Source organism: Diprion similis, chromosome 8, assembly GCF_021155765.1.
Source record: "Diprion similis isolate iyDipSimi1 chromosome 8, iyDipSimi1.1, whole genome shotgun sequence".
Taxonomy (NCBI): domain Eukaryota; kingdom Metazoa; phylum Arthropoda; class Insecta; order Hymenoptera; family Diprionidae; genus Diprion; species Diprion similis.
Window position 1 is genome coordinate 11049910 of NC_060112.1, and position 17782 is coordinate 11067691.

At 38.3% G+C, this 17782-nt stretch overlaps 3 protein-coding genes across 3 annotated transcripts; all 3 read left to right on the forward strand.

The window, feature by feature from the left end:
* The first annotated feature begins 1700 nt into the window (after nucleotides 1–1700).
* Nucleotides 1701–13585, forward strand: LOC124409593 (circadian clock-controlled protein daywake-like). Its single transcript, XM_046887307.1, has 4 exons — nucleotides 1701–1711; nucleotides 11892–12157; nucleotides 12534–12765; nucleotides 12875–13585. The coding sequence occupies exons 2-4, from the start codon at nucleotides 12094–12096 to the stop codon at nucleotides 13314–13316; spliced, it is 738 nt and encodes a 245-aa protein (XP_046743263.1). The 5' UTR covers nucleotides 1701–1711; nucleotides 11892–12093; the 3' UTR covers nucleotides 13317–13585.
* LOC124409587 (protein takeout) lies at nucleotides 5761–10520 on the forward strand. The gene is made up of 4 exons (XM_046887301.1): nucleotides 5761–5987; nucleotides 7276–7563; nucleotides 9085–9234; nucleotides 9324–10520. The coding sequence occupies exons 1-4, from the start codon at nucleotides 5813–5815 to the stop codon at nucleotides 9473–9475; spliced, it is 765 nt and encodes a 254-aa protein (XP_046743257.1). The 5' UTR covers nucleotides 5761–5812; the 3' UTR covers nucleotides 9476–10520.
* Nucleotides 13586–15304: 1719 nt separating the features above from the next.
* Nucleotides 15305–17782, forward strand: LOC124409589 (circadian clock-controlled protein daywake-like). Its single transcript, XM_046887302.1, has 3 exons — nucleotides 15305–15503; nucleotides 15729–15960; nucleotides 17019–17782. The coding sequence occupies exons 1-3, from the start codon at nucleotides 15437–15439 to the stop codon at nucleotides 17476–17478; spliced, it is 759 nt and encodes a 252-aa protein (XP_046743258.1). The 5' UTR covers nucleotides 15305–15436; the 3' UTR covers nucleotides 17479–17782.

The window sequence follows — 17782 nt, forward strand, 5'->3', positions numbered from 1 at the left end:
TTCGTGACGACACATCTCGTGAAATTGTGAGATTAAGGGGAATCAAAATCCGTTACAGACTGTTTGAGTAATCGTTTAAAAAAAAGAGAGTATGGTAAAATATAAATGACAGAAACTGATTTGAAATGCAACCAGGTTGACGGTTGAATGCAATGGATGTACCGATTTTTGCTTGCTGTAGGTATTTGTTAGATGCAGGTTCAAAAATGACTGATTATGTGTATGCTCGATTATGCACGGATCTTTTTGCCTTATTAGTCCGATATTTCAGTGAAGTTGTAGTTCCTTCAATAAATGAAAATCAATTGGAGTGTACGAAGTATTCTTCGTTCTTTGAAAAAAAATCTTTCTCTTTTACGTTTTCGTTTGAAAAATTACATGGAACGTGTTCCCAAGTCGTAGAAAAGTTTGAATGATTGCAGTTTCCTCGATCACCGATTGCACATTAGCGTACGAGTTCGATCATAAATTTCAGTTAAAGTGAAAAAATGAGAGCGTAGTTCCCCAGATTCAACCTACATGTTTTCCTTCTGGAACCGGTATTTTTTATTACTTGGAATCATTGTAACTGTATCTCTTGGCACTCGATTAAAATTGGTTCCGCCTCAAGTTCGGCTCACATCAAATCCCAGTTTTTGCCAACTTCTGGGCTATAATGCGAAACTCTGTTATCCGCATTACAACTGCACTTTTTAAGATGGCTTTTTGAATCGAGACTCTGAAGCTAAGAATCAGGCAGTGAGTTTTTCAAAATATTCGTATAAAAATTCTGCCAAATTTTGACAGTATTTCGTACAAGATCTTGTTCTAGTCAGGACTAGGATCTAGTTACTTTATTTTTAAAAACGAAAATCTGAATCTCTTCTTCATTTAACCGTGGAAGAAAATATCAGAGAAATTAAAAAACAGATAAAAATTCTGTACAGAGAGTAACGATATTTGAGTCAAGAGATATTCGAAGAATTTAGAAATGAAGTTTTTCTGGGATTTAGTCACAGGTTTCACAGAAAACTCTGAAATATTTAAATTCAGAATGAGAGAATCAAGCAGGATGATTCAGATAATTTGGGAAACTTATAAAAATGATAATATTGTTATAAATTTGGATACTGGTCGAGGCGAATCAGCCTGTAGGCCAGACCTGAGTGTTTGAAACCGAGTCAACTCTCGGCACCCAGTAGCTGTGGATAGATAAAATAATAGAAAACTTCTCGTTTTTCGATTGCTGAGGTATAAGGAAAAAGTTGTGGTCCCGGCCTCCGTTTCTTATGTCAGGATGCTGTTCGCCTTGAGGCTCTGTCCTCAGGGTCATTGACTCTGGATTCTTACACTCGCTGGATAGTCGGGCGTCTCTCTTTATACGGAGTGTCAGGAGTTGTGACAAGCGACTTGAGCCATCCAAATGGAACTTTTTGCTTCGGTAAAATATTGTATGATAAATGGCAGGTGACATTCACACAAATATCTAGAACGCGTAGAATTTGCGCGTGAAGAGTTCTTTCGTCCTAACAAGAAGCCCCTTTTTCTTAGATCTCGCTCGTCAAGAAACTTTCCGCTCTGCATTTAGATGGAATGGTTCCAATTTTTCTGGCTCATTTAGACGAGACATCGCGATATTTGGAGCGATTGTGATGGAAGATTAGGCCAGTGGTATTTGGTTACACATTTTCTGTATCAATTTTATGATCCAGATTTCTTAGGTGCTCTTCGGGTTAATCCTGCATGAAAAATTTTTCTACAAGCTTGTGTGCGTCAGTTGGCAAAATTCATGTACAATCTCTTTGTAGTCTTGGTTTACGGATTTTGCAAACTTTTTACGGAGTCATGAGTGCAAATTTACAGCGAAAAATTTCATCCGAGAATGATGAAATTAAACAATTAAAAAAAAAAAAACAATATCGAGAAATGAATTTTTTCAGATTATTGTGCAACGAGAATTAAAGCTCAAGGTTTTCGACAAAAGCCTCGAACATTGAGGAAACTGTTTTCCAAGTCAAAGTTATTCTTGAGATGAACTCAAAGTCATCTGTCAACTTGTTTTTCTGTATAATGTCAGATGCACTCGGGATAAATAACTGTGTTTGTTATTCTCTACATGAAAATATGGATTTATCTTTGTTATGAACGAAAAATTTAACTTTGTACTAATATAATTATTGATAATTAGATAATTTTCGACGAAATTTTTTTCGAAAAACTTACGAATGCTGTGCCAATAATTATAAAACAATTAGAACCGCGAGGTAGCTTCATTTTCGTACGTCTTGCAATTTCTCTGCCTTACGCAGCCGCTTCGTTCCGGCATTTCGAATCGATAAATTTTCATCCGATTGCCAACGGTACCTTTAGTAAAACTCTGTCTGAGAAGGGGGCAATTTCATAACGTGATAAAGCAATAACAGTCAATGAGATATGAACGGAATATTAAACATTGAAATAAGCTTTGCATTATGCTTTTGATCGCCAGTTCTTAAATCGATTTATCACACAAGACTGACGACTGAACTGTGCCTACTTATGCGTATAGAAAGGTTGGAAACTCCGGTACAAAGTCTGTCGCAAAGTTGTTGCGAGAGTTCAAATCTTCGAAGATTACTGTTAAAAATGATGTTCAACACTCTTAGAAAATTATTTTGGTTTATTTGTCATCAGTAATTTATGGTAGTTGTATTGTAATGAATAAGTTAACGTTTTTTTTCTGTTACAGTAGGTGGGTTATCATAAGGTTTCATATTGATCGTTGCACTAGTACATCAATCTTTAGAATCTACAATTTTTCACTTAAACACATTTATCTTGCAAGGGGATCGTAATTTCATTAGCAGATTCTTGTGGCGAAGATAATTGTTAAATAATTAGATATTACGGTAAACCTTCGTGTTTCAGGAATAATTAAAATATCGTTTTTCGATGATTTCTACTTACCCTGTAATCAGCTGCCAATATAGAGTGAATTAAAATAAGTTTCCAAAGGTCTGAACAGTCCGATTCATACGAATGACTCCATCATTACATACGAGTGACATTTTTCGTTGTTCCGAAGGAATTGACTTTCTCAGCGTGACTGACATACTTTATCTACATTTGTCAAAGTCAAACTCATTATATACTGGTTGCTATAAATTTCCATCCTTGATATAAACTCTGAATTATGGAATATGTGTAGAAAAGAAAACTTTATCCGAATTCGAATTTCTGAATAAAGTAGTTTGAAAACTTCGTTACCATTAACATACTTGTTATTATCACCCTTTTCAATAAGTTACAAAATATGATATCATCGGCTGTAAAAAATAGTAGAGACTGGTCAAAATTTTTGCGAGTAATCACTTTCGCCAAAAATGATCGATTATCCTGCGAAAGAATTCTTATATCGATTTCATCACTTGTTCCACTAATTTTCATGCAATATCTTATGTACATATAATGGACTTTGCAGAGTCGGATCAATGCCTTGTGTCCAACCGTTTCTTCCATGGCTAATCGGGGTACGTCAAACTCTGAATTGTGTTTCGTGTTGGATACCGCTACTGTCCAAAATTGGGTGTCGATTATTTGGAACTCATTGTGACTAAACATTATACTGCCTCATAACGTAAGTTTTTTTTAATTCCCCCTCAAGTGAGGATAACAACATCGTATCGGTTGAAAACGTCAAGGATATGATGAAAATTCTTCTTCAGTTAGGAAAAACCCTGTTTTTGGCAGATTTTTTTTTCCATTTTATACGTGCGTATAATCAATCATATAAAGAATTTCACGAGGAGCCAATAAAAATTTTCCCCATGTTTCTCACTAATATAGAGTAGATTGTCGTGATTGTCAGATTATTTAAATGTCTCTGGGAGTTGAAAAAAATTGGAAAGCAAAACATGCCAAAATCCCATGTTATTCTAATAGTCAAAAACTGATGCTTACAGGCACCCCCTCTCCTTGGAATACAGGGCTCCGGTTGAGCTAATAATTTTTATGTATTTATTAGTAACCATACTAGAGGGTGAATGTAAAAAAAAGCTGTGTTAAGGGGCAATCTACTAAACAAGTATATGAAAATTGGCGCAGAATGGTTTGGCTTTTCGAATAATACAATAATATCGATATATAAGCACCATTCCGGAGTTGCGTGATAGCGGTACATTAGCGCATTCTGCAAATTCGCCGTCTAGTCATAGTTTGGTGTAAACGGGGTCTACGACATTATATAGTCAGCTCGTATATCGGGCCCGTATGACAGGTAGAAGAAGGTGCCCGAAAGCCTGATTTCTTGGGACTTGCGGGTAATAACGGTAACAAAACGAGACCGCGACGCTGTTTAATAATTAATTAATTGTAAAGTCAACCGCGTCGCTGGCGTAGCTTATGACGTCCGTCGAGGCATCGCTTTCTTCTGCTGGCTAGTGTCCATACTTATTGCTCATTATACCCGGTTATGGCTCTAATTTGCCGCGCCTGTTTCCATTGTCTAATCGTCGATGGAGATTGAAAAATCTCTTATGCTTAGCCAGGCCGATGATGATCGAAGATAAGATCGTGCTGAGGTTACGATGAGTGAAATTTTTACCTGTAGTCACAATTGGATCACGGGTTACTTTAATGTCTAAAACTGGTTCCGGAATAGTATTTTTCTCTGGTTCTGAATCGCCGCGGTTTTAGTTCTGTTTCCTTTTTTTCTCGCAAATGAACCGCGGTCATATCGACATTTCTGTAAAGTTTATGTACATACATGCGCACCTCTCTCTCTCTCTCTCTCTCTCTCTCTACGCTCTAAAGATACATCATCACAATGTGATTAAAGTAGAGAGTTCTGACTTTCCTTGGGAAGACGCTGAGTACTCGAAGGAAGTATGGATTTGACGTCAAAGACGTAACTGGAGGGGAATAAAAAACTGTCTACGCTGGTCACTCTCACAGCCCGAAGAAAGGTTCTCTATTTAATTGGCGCATATATTTGGCCGATGCATAGTCAAAAGCAAAACATATGAAACTTTGGATCTTTCTGGCGAGACACTTCTGCAAAATCACAAGCTCATGTCTCGTTACGATTGGAAAAGAATTCATTACTCCTTTGCCTGAAGGATATTTCGGACAAATGTTTTTATCAAAATTTCTAACGATTGGTAAAACCAGCAGAATTCGGAAAGTTTCATGAAATTTGAACATTTCTCATTATATTTTGATTATTTTCAGAGATTGATGAGGATAATTAGTTACGTAAAACTTTCTGGGAAATAGAAACTCTTCTCAGAATCTTTGAAATATTTTGTTCCTCTGTCAATCTTGTCTGATAAATTCGAATTGATTTTCGATTTCTCGATTGATACTCCGAAGACGTTTTAAGAATATTGATAAAATCTATGATCAAATCACTGAAAGTGTTATTTTTGAAAGTACGTGAAAAAATTAATTAGTATAAAATCAGAGATAAAAATTATCACGTACGTTTGTAAAAATAATGAAAAAAATATTTTTCCACCAAGTAATCGGTTGACAAAAAGATATTTCGTAACTATCGTGCACGTCGAACAACAAAGCCGTCTCAAAAGTCAGCGGTTATAAATTATTAATGTTAGGAAGAAAGTCCTCGCCCCACTCTCCCTCCTCCACCGAGGGCAATGTCAAGGCGATATAAGTCGGTGCCCGTCTCCTACCGGTCGACATTCTTCGCGGAGGAACCAGGAGGTGAAAACCTCGTCACCCTGATTCGACGCGGCCCGAGTGACACGAATCGCAATTTTTCAACGTCTGAATTCCGCAGACGCTGTGGAGTTTGGGGCAGAAACTGACAATTAAGTGCTGAAATACGTCGACGACGATGAAGGGTGCTTTAGTTCTTTTGTGCGCGAGTTTGGTGATCTACTTCGCAGGGGTCGAGGCGATGGGCAAGTACAGAGGACTCGAATTCCTCGAGCCCTGTTCCAGGCGGAACTCGCACTTGGAAGCCTGCTTGGCTCATTCGGCCAACATCCTTACGGAACACTTCAAACGTGGTAAGTCGACCTGCAGAGAAGTTCTACCGCGGTATTCAGTATCCGAAAAAACTCTTAGGTCATTCAACCGTTGACTCTAGATTCAAAGAAGTTCTACCGCGGTATTTAAAATTTGAAACACTTCTTTCGATGATTCGACCGTTGCTTGAAGATTCAAAGAAGTTCTACCGCGGTATTAAAAAATGGAACAATTCGTTCGATCATTCAACCGTTGGCTGGAGGATATGCAGATGCGTCACGAGTACTACGCGGGTAATCCGGTAGTTTCTTTATCGTCGAGATTAACATGTAAACGATTAAATCTTCAACCTGAATTTGCGTTGAAGCCTCAGGCGGTATTTGAACAGCGGTTAATATTTCCGCCAGTGTGTTAATTGGGAATATCGGTAACCCGAATCGTCGCCGCAGCGACCGACGAAATAATGTCTGTACTTGTGCGCTCCGGCTCCGGACATGAGAATAAAAAACAGGTTGTAACGGTACTTATTTAATGGTCACCCACTGTCCCACATTCGAACAGGCCAAGGTACAATCACCTCTAGACGACGCTGCAGGACCGATATCTCGTCAGCTTCGCCGGTCGTACACGTTATATTGAATATATAATAACGACGTGCAATGCAATATCCGGTGTCATGTACGTTATGTAGATAATTTCACCTCATATAGATTATTTTATCTTATAGAGATAATGTGAGTCAAGTTCATCTCGCATCTTCATCTTTTTTACGGCACAAAAGTAAAATAAACTGCTCAGTGAAACATAAGAGACGTCATTCTGGGTCAAGAATCTCGTATAATTTTGCGACAATGAATAATTCAATGAAAATATCTTTTTGAAAGAAACTCTTCGCATATTATACTAAGAAAAGAGATTGTTTGAGCTAAAAGAATGTTTTGTTGTTTGAACTCAATTTTTCTTACTCTCATGAAATATTTACTTGTTTCAAAAAATCTTCACCGTTAGGTAGATCCCGTAAAATCTTTCGTCATTTCAACAAACATTATTCGCACTAATTTTGCATAATTTTTTTACCACTCACCGTTAAATAAAATAAAATTATACTTTGTTGAATCAACAATGCTATTTTTTCTCATCGTATTAGAAATCTCCCCTTTCCTCTTATCTTCCGCAAAGTTAATTGCATGAGATAATATCTTTCATCTGATCTAGATGAGTTTTTGCATGAATAATCTTATCGTCTCATCTATAGGTATAATTATAACAATTATATTCACCATCATGTATAATACCGATTGAGATTAATAATTGCTTCTTGATGCTCAGGACTTCCTCAACTCGGATTCGACGAGGTTGAACCCATCATTCTCGACGAACTTCACATCGCTCTTGGCGGTGGTCCGGATGGGTACAGGGCGCAATTCAGGGACGTGGAAGCCCAGGGCGTCTCGGCGCTACGCGTAACAGGCCTCAGGGCGCGACTCACCGATGACGAAGTTCAGGTCCAGCTCGCTCTGAGCATCCCCAGGATCAGGGCCAAGGCCAATTACCGATCCAGCGGGAAGTTGATTTTGGTTCAGGCCAGCGGCGCCGGCGATTACTGGGGCGAATACGGTAAATTCCAAATTCCACTTTTCTTTTCTCGAGTAAGTCTTCGAGTTCACGCGATAACGCCGGGATTTAACGGAACGGTGAATAGAATTTGTATTAATGCAAATTCGTAACACCTAGAATCCAAATCCGATGGTTCTCTATGCCTGAGGAAGTATAAGTGCCATTTTGTAGTGACTCATTGATTGCGTTATTTTACTTTTGAAGTATATTTTTGCAATACGGTATTTTATTTTCACAGAGAATTTTTTTTTATTGCACTAGAGAACGGGATTTCTCAATCTCATTATAGTCCGCGAGTCTATTCAATTTTGCGTCCTTGTTCTAGATAGTTTAGTTTTTCATCTCGAATTGTTTAATATGCATTATAATTGCAGTTGGAATTCACGCATTACGTGAAGATGTGCTCGGGATTATTCTCAACCAGACCTTTTGTATATGTAAAACTGAAAATACCTTAACTTCAAACTACAAAGTTGAGCAGCTATTGAATTTTCAAAGTATTCAAATTGAAAAATGAAGTACACAGAATTCTAAGAAATTAAATATTTTCACATAATGCTCAAAAGATTTTATAAAGCAGTTCTCGGGTACTTAGTCCAAGTGAGCAATTTACATTTACTTTACCTTTTTTGGTGCTCCTGTTTATCGTATCTTTGATTGATTCGATGATTAGTGTTATGCAATTTGCGCGAAGCGATGAAAGCAGACAATCATGCCCTCCCAAAATAGTTGTTGAAAGTTTCACTGATATCCGGAAAATGTTACGATATATTTTTCTAACAAGTAATTATTCAAATGGAATGCTCTCACATACTTTTAAAAATGTTTATCTCTTATCAGAACAAATTTTTTACAGTTAATAATGAATAGGTGTCACTCGAAAATGAGAAAAAATATTACTACTTAGAAGCAAAGTTGAAAACATTTCATTTTTCTACTGTTTGTGCGCACACAATTACCTAAATATATATAATTTGACAGAACTGTTTGTCGACCGTATGAAATGTTGCAGAATTGCCTCTGAGAAAATTAATCGTATCACATTATTTCACCGCTACTCCTGACCAAAGTTCGCCGTTTTTTCTCAAGTGGTACTGCAGCTGACGGTTGTAGATTTATACGATAATTTCGAAGGTAAAAGTAAAAGTCAACGTTCCTGGAACGGAAACAGTGTCCTGATTTGCAAAGTAATCGAGAGGCTCGCTAATGTCTTTCAACTTTCTCCGGGAATATGCTAGTTTGTTCACGGTGAAATTTTGCATTAATTAGCGCACGGATGATGATTGTAAGGAATGATTTGCGCCTAAGTGCTCGATCAACGCATCACGCACAAGCGACGCTTGCTGTTTGCTTACAGGCGCAACTAACGTCTTCTCCAAGAAATTAACGTCACTCCGATTATACGATGTGTGTAATGCCATGAACAGATTAAATAATGTCCAAAACTTTTGGTTTTTTTTCCAAGCATCACCTTATTCACAAGCTTTTAATATCTGAAAATATTCCTTTCTTTTCCCGCAGAGGGTGTAAAAGCCAAGGTGTTCATCAGAGCCAAGCCTACGCCAATCGGTGGCAGACAGTACCTTCATCTTCAGCAGCTCAAGATGGACTTTAGCGTACAAAACATTAAAATGGGCGTAGAAAACGTTCATGATGGAAACACGATTCTTCGTAAGTATAATCGCGAACAAAAGGTTTCTCAAATATCTGCAAGCGCTGTTTGTGCGAAAGTATTGATCCCCTCATTTTTCAACTTGCAGAAGCTGCCCTGAACTTGTTCATCAACAGTAACAGTCAGGAACTGCTCAAAGAGATGAAACCGGACCTTAGACGGAAACTGGTCCAGGTGATGACGGCATTCGTCGAAAAGTTATTCGCTCAGGTACCGTACGACGCGTGGATCGAGGACTAGACCCATCACTACACTTGGAAATCATACAAACATAGATATGTAGGATCGAGGCTCCTCGCTTCGAAGGACAGCCAGTTCCCCTAGACTCAGGCACAACATAAAATTGGTGGTGTCATTTTGACAATCAGAATTCGGACGTATCTGGTATTACATTCAACGAAGAAGATTTGCCAACTCCCGTGCCTCTGTGGCTAATCGGTAAGAACCAGTTCAAGGCTGCTGTAGTTGCAGGTGTCTTTTTGAGTGTTCTTCACCTGTAAATTGAAGAAAGCCACGAAACACGTCTTTTGGCGATTAGAAAGGCGTGTGAGTATCCGATGTTCCAGGCTGCACGATCAGATAGATTCCGCCTGTGTGGCGAGTAGCGAAACCCGTTGTAAATGCACATAGCCTTGCCAAAATTTTTTATCGCAAGAATTAGCGACCTCCTATAATCAGGGAATCAGGGCAATGTTAAATTTCTAATTCAATCCTTCTGTACTTCACCTCCGCGATTATATTATCCAGTGCAGCTATAGTTCACCGTGTGATTTCCGTATTACTATATACTTAGATAATAGTACATTATTACTTAGTTTGACAATGCAAATTTAAGGTTTATTGTTACTTTTAAGGTTCAAGTACGTGTATTCTCATTAATTTTTTTACTCACGCGGCGAAAGTTGAACAGGTTAGCAAGAAAATTCCAAGCACGTCAGTTTTGGCATTTGATTGTCTCTCCAGTTGCTAGATAGCATTATCGAAACTCGCGAATATCGACGAGCGTAACTTCTACTCACGCATTGATCAACGCATCAAAGCATCTATAAATCTTCGTTTCATCATTAATTAAACAATCATAATCCATCATCGCACGTAATCTAATTGTTTAAGTTGATTTGTTGTTGTTGTTTTTTTTTTTTTTTATGTAGAGTTAGCGCTTGACTGCTGCCCGTTATTTGCTACATTTACTCGGTAATAATAACTGCGATTTGATATTTTCCTTTCATTATTGATAGTATGATGACTTTGTTTTGTCTGTATTTATTGAATATATTTTACAATTGTAATGAAATATATCGTATTTTATTTTTCCCAATACCTTGTGCAGCCAATTGCCATTCAAGACATGCAAACTCGTCATACCTACGTGACATTATTTCCAATCGATTCTTGATATATTCCATCTTTTTTTTTTATGTCTCTTCGAAATTTAGTTACCTAAGGTCGATTACACGATTAAAAACCATTTTCGTAGTTCAGTATAATATTACTGACAATTGACGAGCAATTTGAAGTAAATCTGACCAATAAATTTCACACAAAGTTGCAAGCCATAAAATATGGAGATCAAAAACTGTGTCAGTTACTATCAAGCGAGCATTTAGTCACCGTATTATTGGCCTCAATTCAAACCTCACTTCATTGTGGAAGAGATGAAAAAAAAATCAATAAAGATTTTGTAGTTTCATTTTAGCGTAATTTTTGACATTATCCAAATCGAAAAGCTGTAAAATCCGTCGGATTTTCTGCTTACTGCTTTGTATAGTGATTGTACAATACTAGAGGCAAAAAATGAATTTTCAAACATCGCAAGGGAAGAATGTCACGCTACTACCCGTCACTGTAAAATCGAAATGGCTGGATTTCTGTTGGCGTAATAATTATTAGCGCAAAGATGACATAAATTGTTGAGACTACATAGTCGATGATAGCAGGAAATCTTCGCTTATTGTCGTTCCGCGGCGTTATATCAGCGACAGCTGGTATAACAGTTGCGTAATAGGGATCACAGCGCAGGCAGCTCAAAGAGACTATTACGGCTTAAATGGCATGTTCGCAACCCTATTATAGCACCGTCATTCGGCTGCGACATTATCTCAAACGTGAAAATTGCCGGACGTAATCATGCGATGTTTAGGTCTTGTTTTTCCTTATGTATTTACCTGCTCTTGAATAAATCAGAGCATTCGATCAGCTGGTGATGGTTTAAATTTCTCCATGGGTCCAAGAATTATGGGTGATAAGTTACAATCGAGATTACAGTTTCAGAGGGTATGATCAATTCTTATCGATATGAACGAATTGAAAATGGCGGAACCTAGATTCTTCTTCACGTAAGAGGGACGTGGAATATCACGTTGATTATGTGTCTAAATGACAGAATTTCTGTAGTGTTTGTATCCTGAAATCAACGGTACGCCACTAATTGAATCCGGATCAATTATCCGCGGTCGCTGGAGGTGGAAGAGTCTCGATGATGGAACTGTCCAGTTACATGGTTAGTTCCATTGGCGTCGATAAATGGAGTCCTTGTCTCACGCATGTCATGAAGAAACTGCGCGGTAGAAAATGACAGTTTGACTTAGACGCGGCGAGAGGAGTGAGGGTTCTATAAGGTCTTTGGTCAGGCGAAATTTTCTTCATTTGCAACCAGACCAGTCCCTTGGAACACATCTTCGAGTAGGAGAAAGTAGCCAATAAAAAAAGAAGAAGAAGAACCATACCATTCGAAACCATTGTGGTTTTCGGTGGTTAAATTTGGTTCAACCGAGATTTCATCTAAACGAGATTCCTTCGCTCTCGTTGCTGATCAGTTATTGATCCAATAAAGTTCTTCACTTCGTCGGCTATTGAAAATGGTACCCCTAATGATAGCCGTATTGTTAGTGATGGTGGCACTCATCTCAGCTCGTGAAGTCCGTAAGTACTATGTTTTAAGAAAATACGTTAATCAATTAATTTCAATTTTTTATGATTGGTGTTTTTCACTTGTGCATAAAGTCGAATCTATACAATCGCACTGACAATACTTTTCAGTGTAACGAATTCCCTTTTACATTACTATGAATACTATAGTAACAAGAGCCTCGCAACCATTTTAAACAATTTCAGCAAGCTAATTGAAAATATATTACGTGTTTCAAATATTGCTATGAATAAGACCCAGATAAATTCATCCAAACTGACGTCCTCGTAAAACCTAGCCCGATCAAATATACGCGAATCGTAAAGATATTTGACACAAATTTGAGTACTGTGCTTAAAATTAGTAAATTAAAAATCTGTCTACCCGCAGCTGACTTTCTCAAGGTGTGCAAGCGGCAGGATCCAGACTTGCCAAATTGCGTATCCGAAAGCATAGATCACCTTCGGCCACTTCTTGTGGACGGAGTTGCCGAATACGGAATACCTTCTTTGGAACCCTTGTTGCTGCATGAAATAGTCGTTTCCCAAACAAGTGGGCTGAGAATTGCGGGGAAAAACATCAAAGTACACGGCTGCAGTAACTTCGCCGTAACCCATTTGAGGTAAGTCTTATCTACATTTTACCCTCCGTGCAAAATGCGGAGAAATATTCGGTCAAGTGTGGATTCGCGATCAATGCAAGGTACCAGAAATACGGTTTCACTGTTTCAGCATCGAACTCTCCACGATAGACGTCGAGGTGACGATTGAGTTGCCGAACTTGTGGATCGACGGAACCTATTCCGTGGAGGGTAAATTGTTGCTGTTGCCTGTGGTGGGGTCGGGACCATTGGAACTTAATCTCACCACGTGTAAGGGTGAAGTGAAAATGCGGGGAAACGTGTTCAAGGATGATAACGGCGTGGAGCATCTGAGCTGCGCCGAAATGGACTTGAAGATTTCTGTCGGCACTGGCGTCGTGCGTCTTGATAATCTTCTGGGAAAGGAGGATGCGATCGGTGTCCTCGTAAATTCCGCTATCAATAAACACTTCGACCTTTTCTTGAAAGAAATCCAGCCCTTGCTGGAAGAAGCTTTGTCGCAAGCTTTCAAGGATATCGCTAATAAAATCGTCGAGCCCTTCGATTACTCACAGCTTTTGCTGAATGATTAGATCCGCGAGAAAAGTTGATAACACACGAAATTACGAAACGTGCTAAACTGAACTCATTGCTATAGATAACAAACAACTTATTTGTACAAATCGAAGTCGTATGCTCGAATAGGTGTGAAAGTATACTCATGTGACCACATACGTTTGTATTAATTGAAACTTGTACGATTACAAGTATAATAAATGTTTCAGGTCAACAAGCATATCATGTAAACAATAAATCATGTAGAACTCGTTTATCACAGAAAAGCTTATGTAGTCGTATAATATTCTGAATTTAAATTACCTTCCATCGCTCTTTTCTGTAATTCCAAACATTCTCCATATTCCAGTGGTTTGCAGTCGTTGAATCTCTAAAAGAGACGTAATATTGTCTCTATTTTGTTATCATTTCTAGTCAAAGATGGTTATTCCAAAGTTTCAAGCCTCAAATAGTAAACATCTTATACTGTTACGCAACATGGGGATTGCGTTAGGTAATGAAAACAGCTGCTTACAGTTCTTCGAATTACATGTTTGGACTGAGAAGTTCTCTTAGACATGAAAATTGTCCGGTAGAAGCGTCAACGAAACACACAATCTCGAACTGCAGGCGTATCATGCCCTTGTTGGTTTTAAACTGCGTCATCAGATGTAAGGAAATCAAAGTCAGTGAATCAAGTATACAAGCCAGGCCTTCAGTTTTTGTACACGTGTCATAATTTCAGTTGCACCTCTTCACTTATGGGCCATGAAACTTGTCAGAATTTTTTGAGGTAGTTGCAAAAATTCTGTAGAATGGAATTGCTTACAACTATAGTTGAGCAGGTATGAAACCCGATCTTCTGAAATTGAGGCTTGTGACATATTTTCCCTATGGCAATCGCTAAAAATATGCTAACACAATCGAGGTACTTTTGAATACGAGTATCCTGCGACCTATTTCGTGCGATACAAAATTTTTGCAGCATCTTTTGTGGGTATATTATACCTGTTTCACATGGTGCGTTGGAATTCTTCGATCTAATCGTAAGCTAAAAGATATGCGTTGTTTTTTAACACGATTCAAGATGTGTGAGACATAAAAGTCCAGATAATAATGGCAAACAAAACAGAATAAGCAAGAGGTTCAAACTTTGTGATTGAAATCAATTGGATTGAATTTATCTGGAAAAACATTTCACGAATGTGAAAGCAATCGGAGTCTCTACTATTATTAAGTCTATCGTTTTAAACAATTTTTTCAATGGATGTTCCTGAAACCCGGAATCCTTGCCTCCTAATTACTCTTCTCCTCGCTTATCGCACCCCTTCGAAGAGTATAATAAATAGTATCAGGATGCTAAAACACTGGAGGAATAGTTATCTTTTTACAACAATCACTACAAATTTCTGCTATTCATATATTTGACTAGTAAATATTGTTCAAAAGCGAGGAAACTTTTGTTCAAATATCTATCGATGAACCGTTACGGAAAAAACACTTCTGGTGCAAAAATAAATTTGCCACGTAGTACTTTGTCAACCAGCAGTATGTATAATTTTATTTACGATCCATATTTATAAAAGTGGGGATCTATCAAAGGGGGCCACGACCGATGATTCGATGATCTCACTTCAAGAAATCATTGACTTGTCAGTACCTACGTATTATTGAGTTGATTTTGCCGATTCATGAAATCATTAGGTAATTCAATCATTTTTGTCTCAGTTATGATGACAATTAAATAAAATTAGCGATGGTCGAGATGAAACGCAACGATCTCTGGGTTGAAAGAAAAGTGTTTTCAAGGCATGTCGTATTGGAGAAAATTATGGGTGGTGGTCAACGTCATCTGGACAAATTCGTTATTCGCATATGATATATATCGATAACCTTCGAGACTTATGCTTGTACGTAGTAGGAAAACAATTGTTATTACCAAGATGTGGTGGGAGGTAGGGAGCCCTATAAGGTCTTCGGGCAGGCGTCATACTCTTCATTTGCGACGAGGCTATTCCGAACTATCGTGGCTATCGTCAGTACGCATTGATCAAGAATCGCTTCCTTCACAAAACTTCGGTTCGATTTTACCATTCTACCGGCCATTGATACCATTGGAGAAAAAATTTTGTTCCTTCGTTCTGCTTAATCGTTGAACATGACACTTCTGACGACAGTTGGAGTGCTTATGGTGCTGGCAACAGTATCTTCGGCTGCCACTATTCGTAAGTGACTTCATACACAAGGTTCTTAATTTTCGAAAATTCATTTTTTTTTTGGGTACCTATATTTTTTTTAAGATCTAGTATAAGTAAAAGTAACTTGTATCCATTTGACTTGATTATGCACTGTTGGAACGATATATATAAATTTGACTGAATGACAAAAAGATTCTGTTTCAACCCGTCTGAAGTAATAACGTTGATGAGCTACTGTTGGTGTTTACACAGCGAAATTCATCACCACCTGTAACCGGAAGGACCCTGACATGCCGAATTGTGTAATCGGAATGATAAGCCGCCTTCGGCCGCTTTTGGCAACAGGAATTCCGGAGTTTCGGATCCCCGCTCTAGAACCATTGCACTTGAGGGAGCTGGTAGCTGTCGAAGGAACGGGAATCAAAATTTCTGCCAAAGAAATTGACACCTATGGCTGCAGCGATTTCGAAATCAAAAGACTAAAGTAAGCAAGAACAGTTCATCAGGTGTTACCCAATAACAACATGCATGTAAATTAATCAACATTTTTTAACTATACATGACAAATTTTGTCAATTTGGCAAAACAATAAGGCGTTCAAGTCAGATAGTAGATATTGGTTTGGGCATTAGCTTCCAAGAGAGCAAGAATAAAAATGGTTACATGATGTTTTCGATCGTGATTTTGTCTGCGGTTGCATATATTTGTGTACGCGATATTTCCTCGCGAGACATTCTTGGAATGTTTATAACAGACAATTGTACCGGCATTCGACCCTCGAGTCAATCGCAAGGGGTAATTGTTCGCTAAAGCTTCTACGATAACGGGAATTATGATAGCAATGGTATACTGCATGAAGTCAGGAATCAGTCTGATACCACAGGCATAGGATAAAAGTAGTTCCTAGAATCTGGTAATTAGTGTAACGTTAACAGCGTAATCATACACCGATGAGTAGTGTAGGAAGTATAGCGTGGTCGCGGCGATCATCACGATTCGTATAATTTTCATAATGGCGCGTGACAGTGAAATGCAATTCACCAATTGCAGTATTTAGGATAGCAGAGATTATCACTGAAGCGGTATGTACGGTTAATAAAAAAACAATCTTTCGAAATTCATGTTGCTCGTATATAAAACTCTTTCATGCCATTTGAAATCGGAGGATTGTAGCTTTTGCGAAGACTAGAGTAGCCTTCACTGCAGAACTTCGAGATATAAAATGGATCTAATTGAGTATATGCATAACTTCACATGTTGCAATGTGACTTGAAGGAAATATTTCAACGTGACTTTGACCGAGGGTTCAACCACGCTTGCAATTAAGTCTGCTGTTTATTCATCGCAGTATCTTCTATAGTGTTTCGGACCCGTGAAGTTACTTGCATTTCTGGAGTCTCAACGTTTTTTGTTCACCCTTTGGTATAGCCACTTGGGAAATTCTGCGCTCAAGGTTTGCCAAGCAGACCGAATGGCTTAAGTCTTGCCGTAGCCTTCATCCACTAAATCCCTTATTCAAATTCAAGTTTGCATTAATTTCAGACTCGACATGGACAATTTGTACGCTGAAGCAGACCTCGACCTTCCACATCTGTTCATCGATGGTCTGTACTCTGTCGAGGGTAGGGTGTTGACGCTGCCCGTCACTGCGAGGGGCACGCTGAGGGGCAACTTCACTAGATGTAAAGGGTACCTCAAAATGCGGGGAGAGAGAGTGAAAGACGAAATGGGCGAGGACCATTTGCGCTGCACGTATTTCGACGTAAAGCTTTCCGTGGGCAACGGACATCTCCGTCTAGAAAATCTATTCGGGACCGAGCAGTTGCTTGGCGACCTGGTCAATCAAGTGATAAACAATAATTTAGACACTATAATTAACGAACTGAAACCAGCGATAGAAAAAACTTTGTCCTCAGCTTTCAAAAGAACGGCGAACAATATCGTTGAACCTTTCACCTACCAGCAATTATTTCCTGACGGTGAAACTGATACGTCGGGATAGTTTACACGACTTGAAATTCCAGGATAAGTCTCATTGCCTTTGGGATAGATTGAAAAACTTAGACGTAAGATCTAAATATACAGAAAAATATTTTTAGATTGGGTGTACGGAAGAAGTACACGATAAATAATTTTTTCCATTTTTTTCATTATCGATCATTTTGTAAGATGGGAGAAAGGGAGCTCCGTTGATTCCGTGATATCGATTTTTGATTATATACAGTACCTGTAGAATATAAGATATTCAGAAATAATTGTCATATTTTCGGAGATTTAACTATTTAATACACAACATTTATATTGTA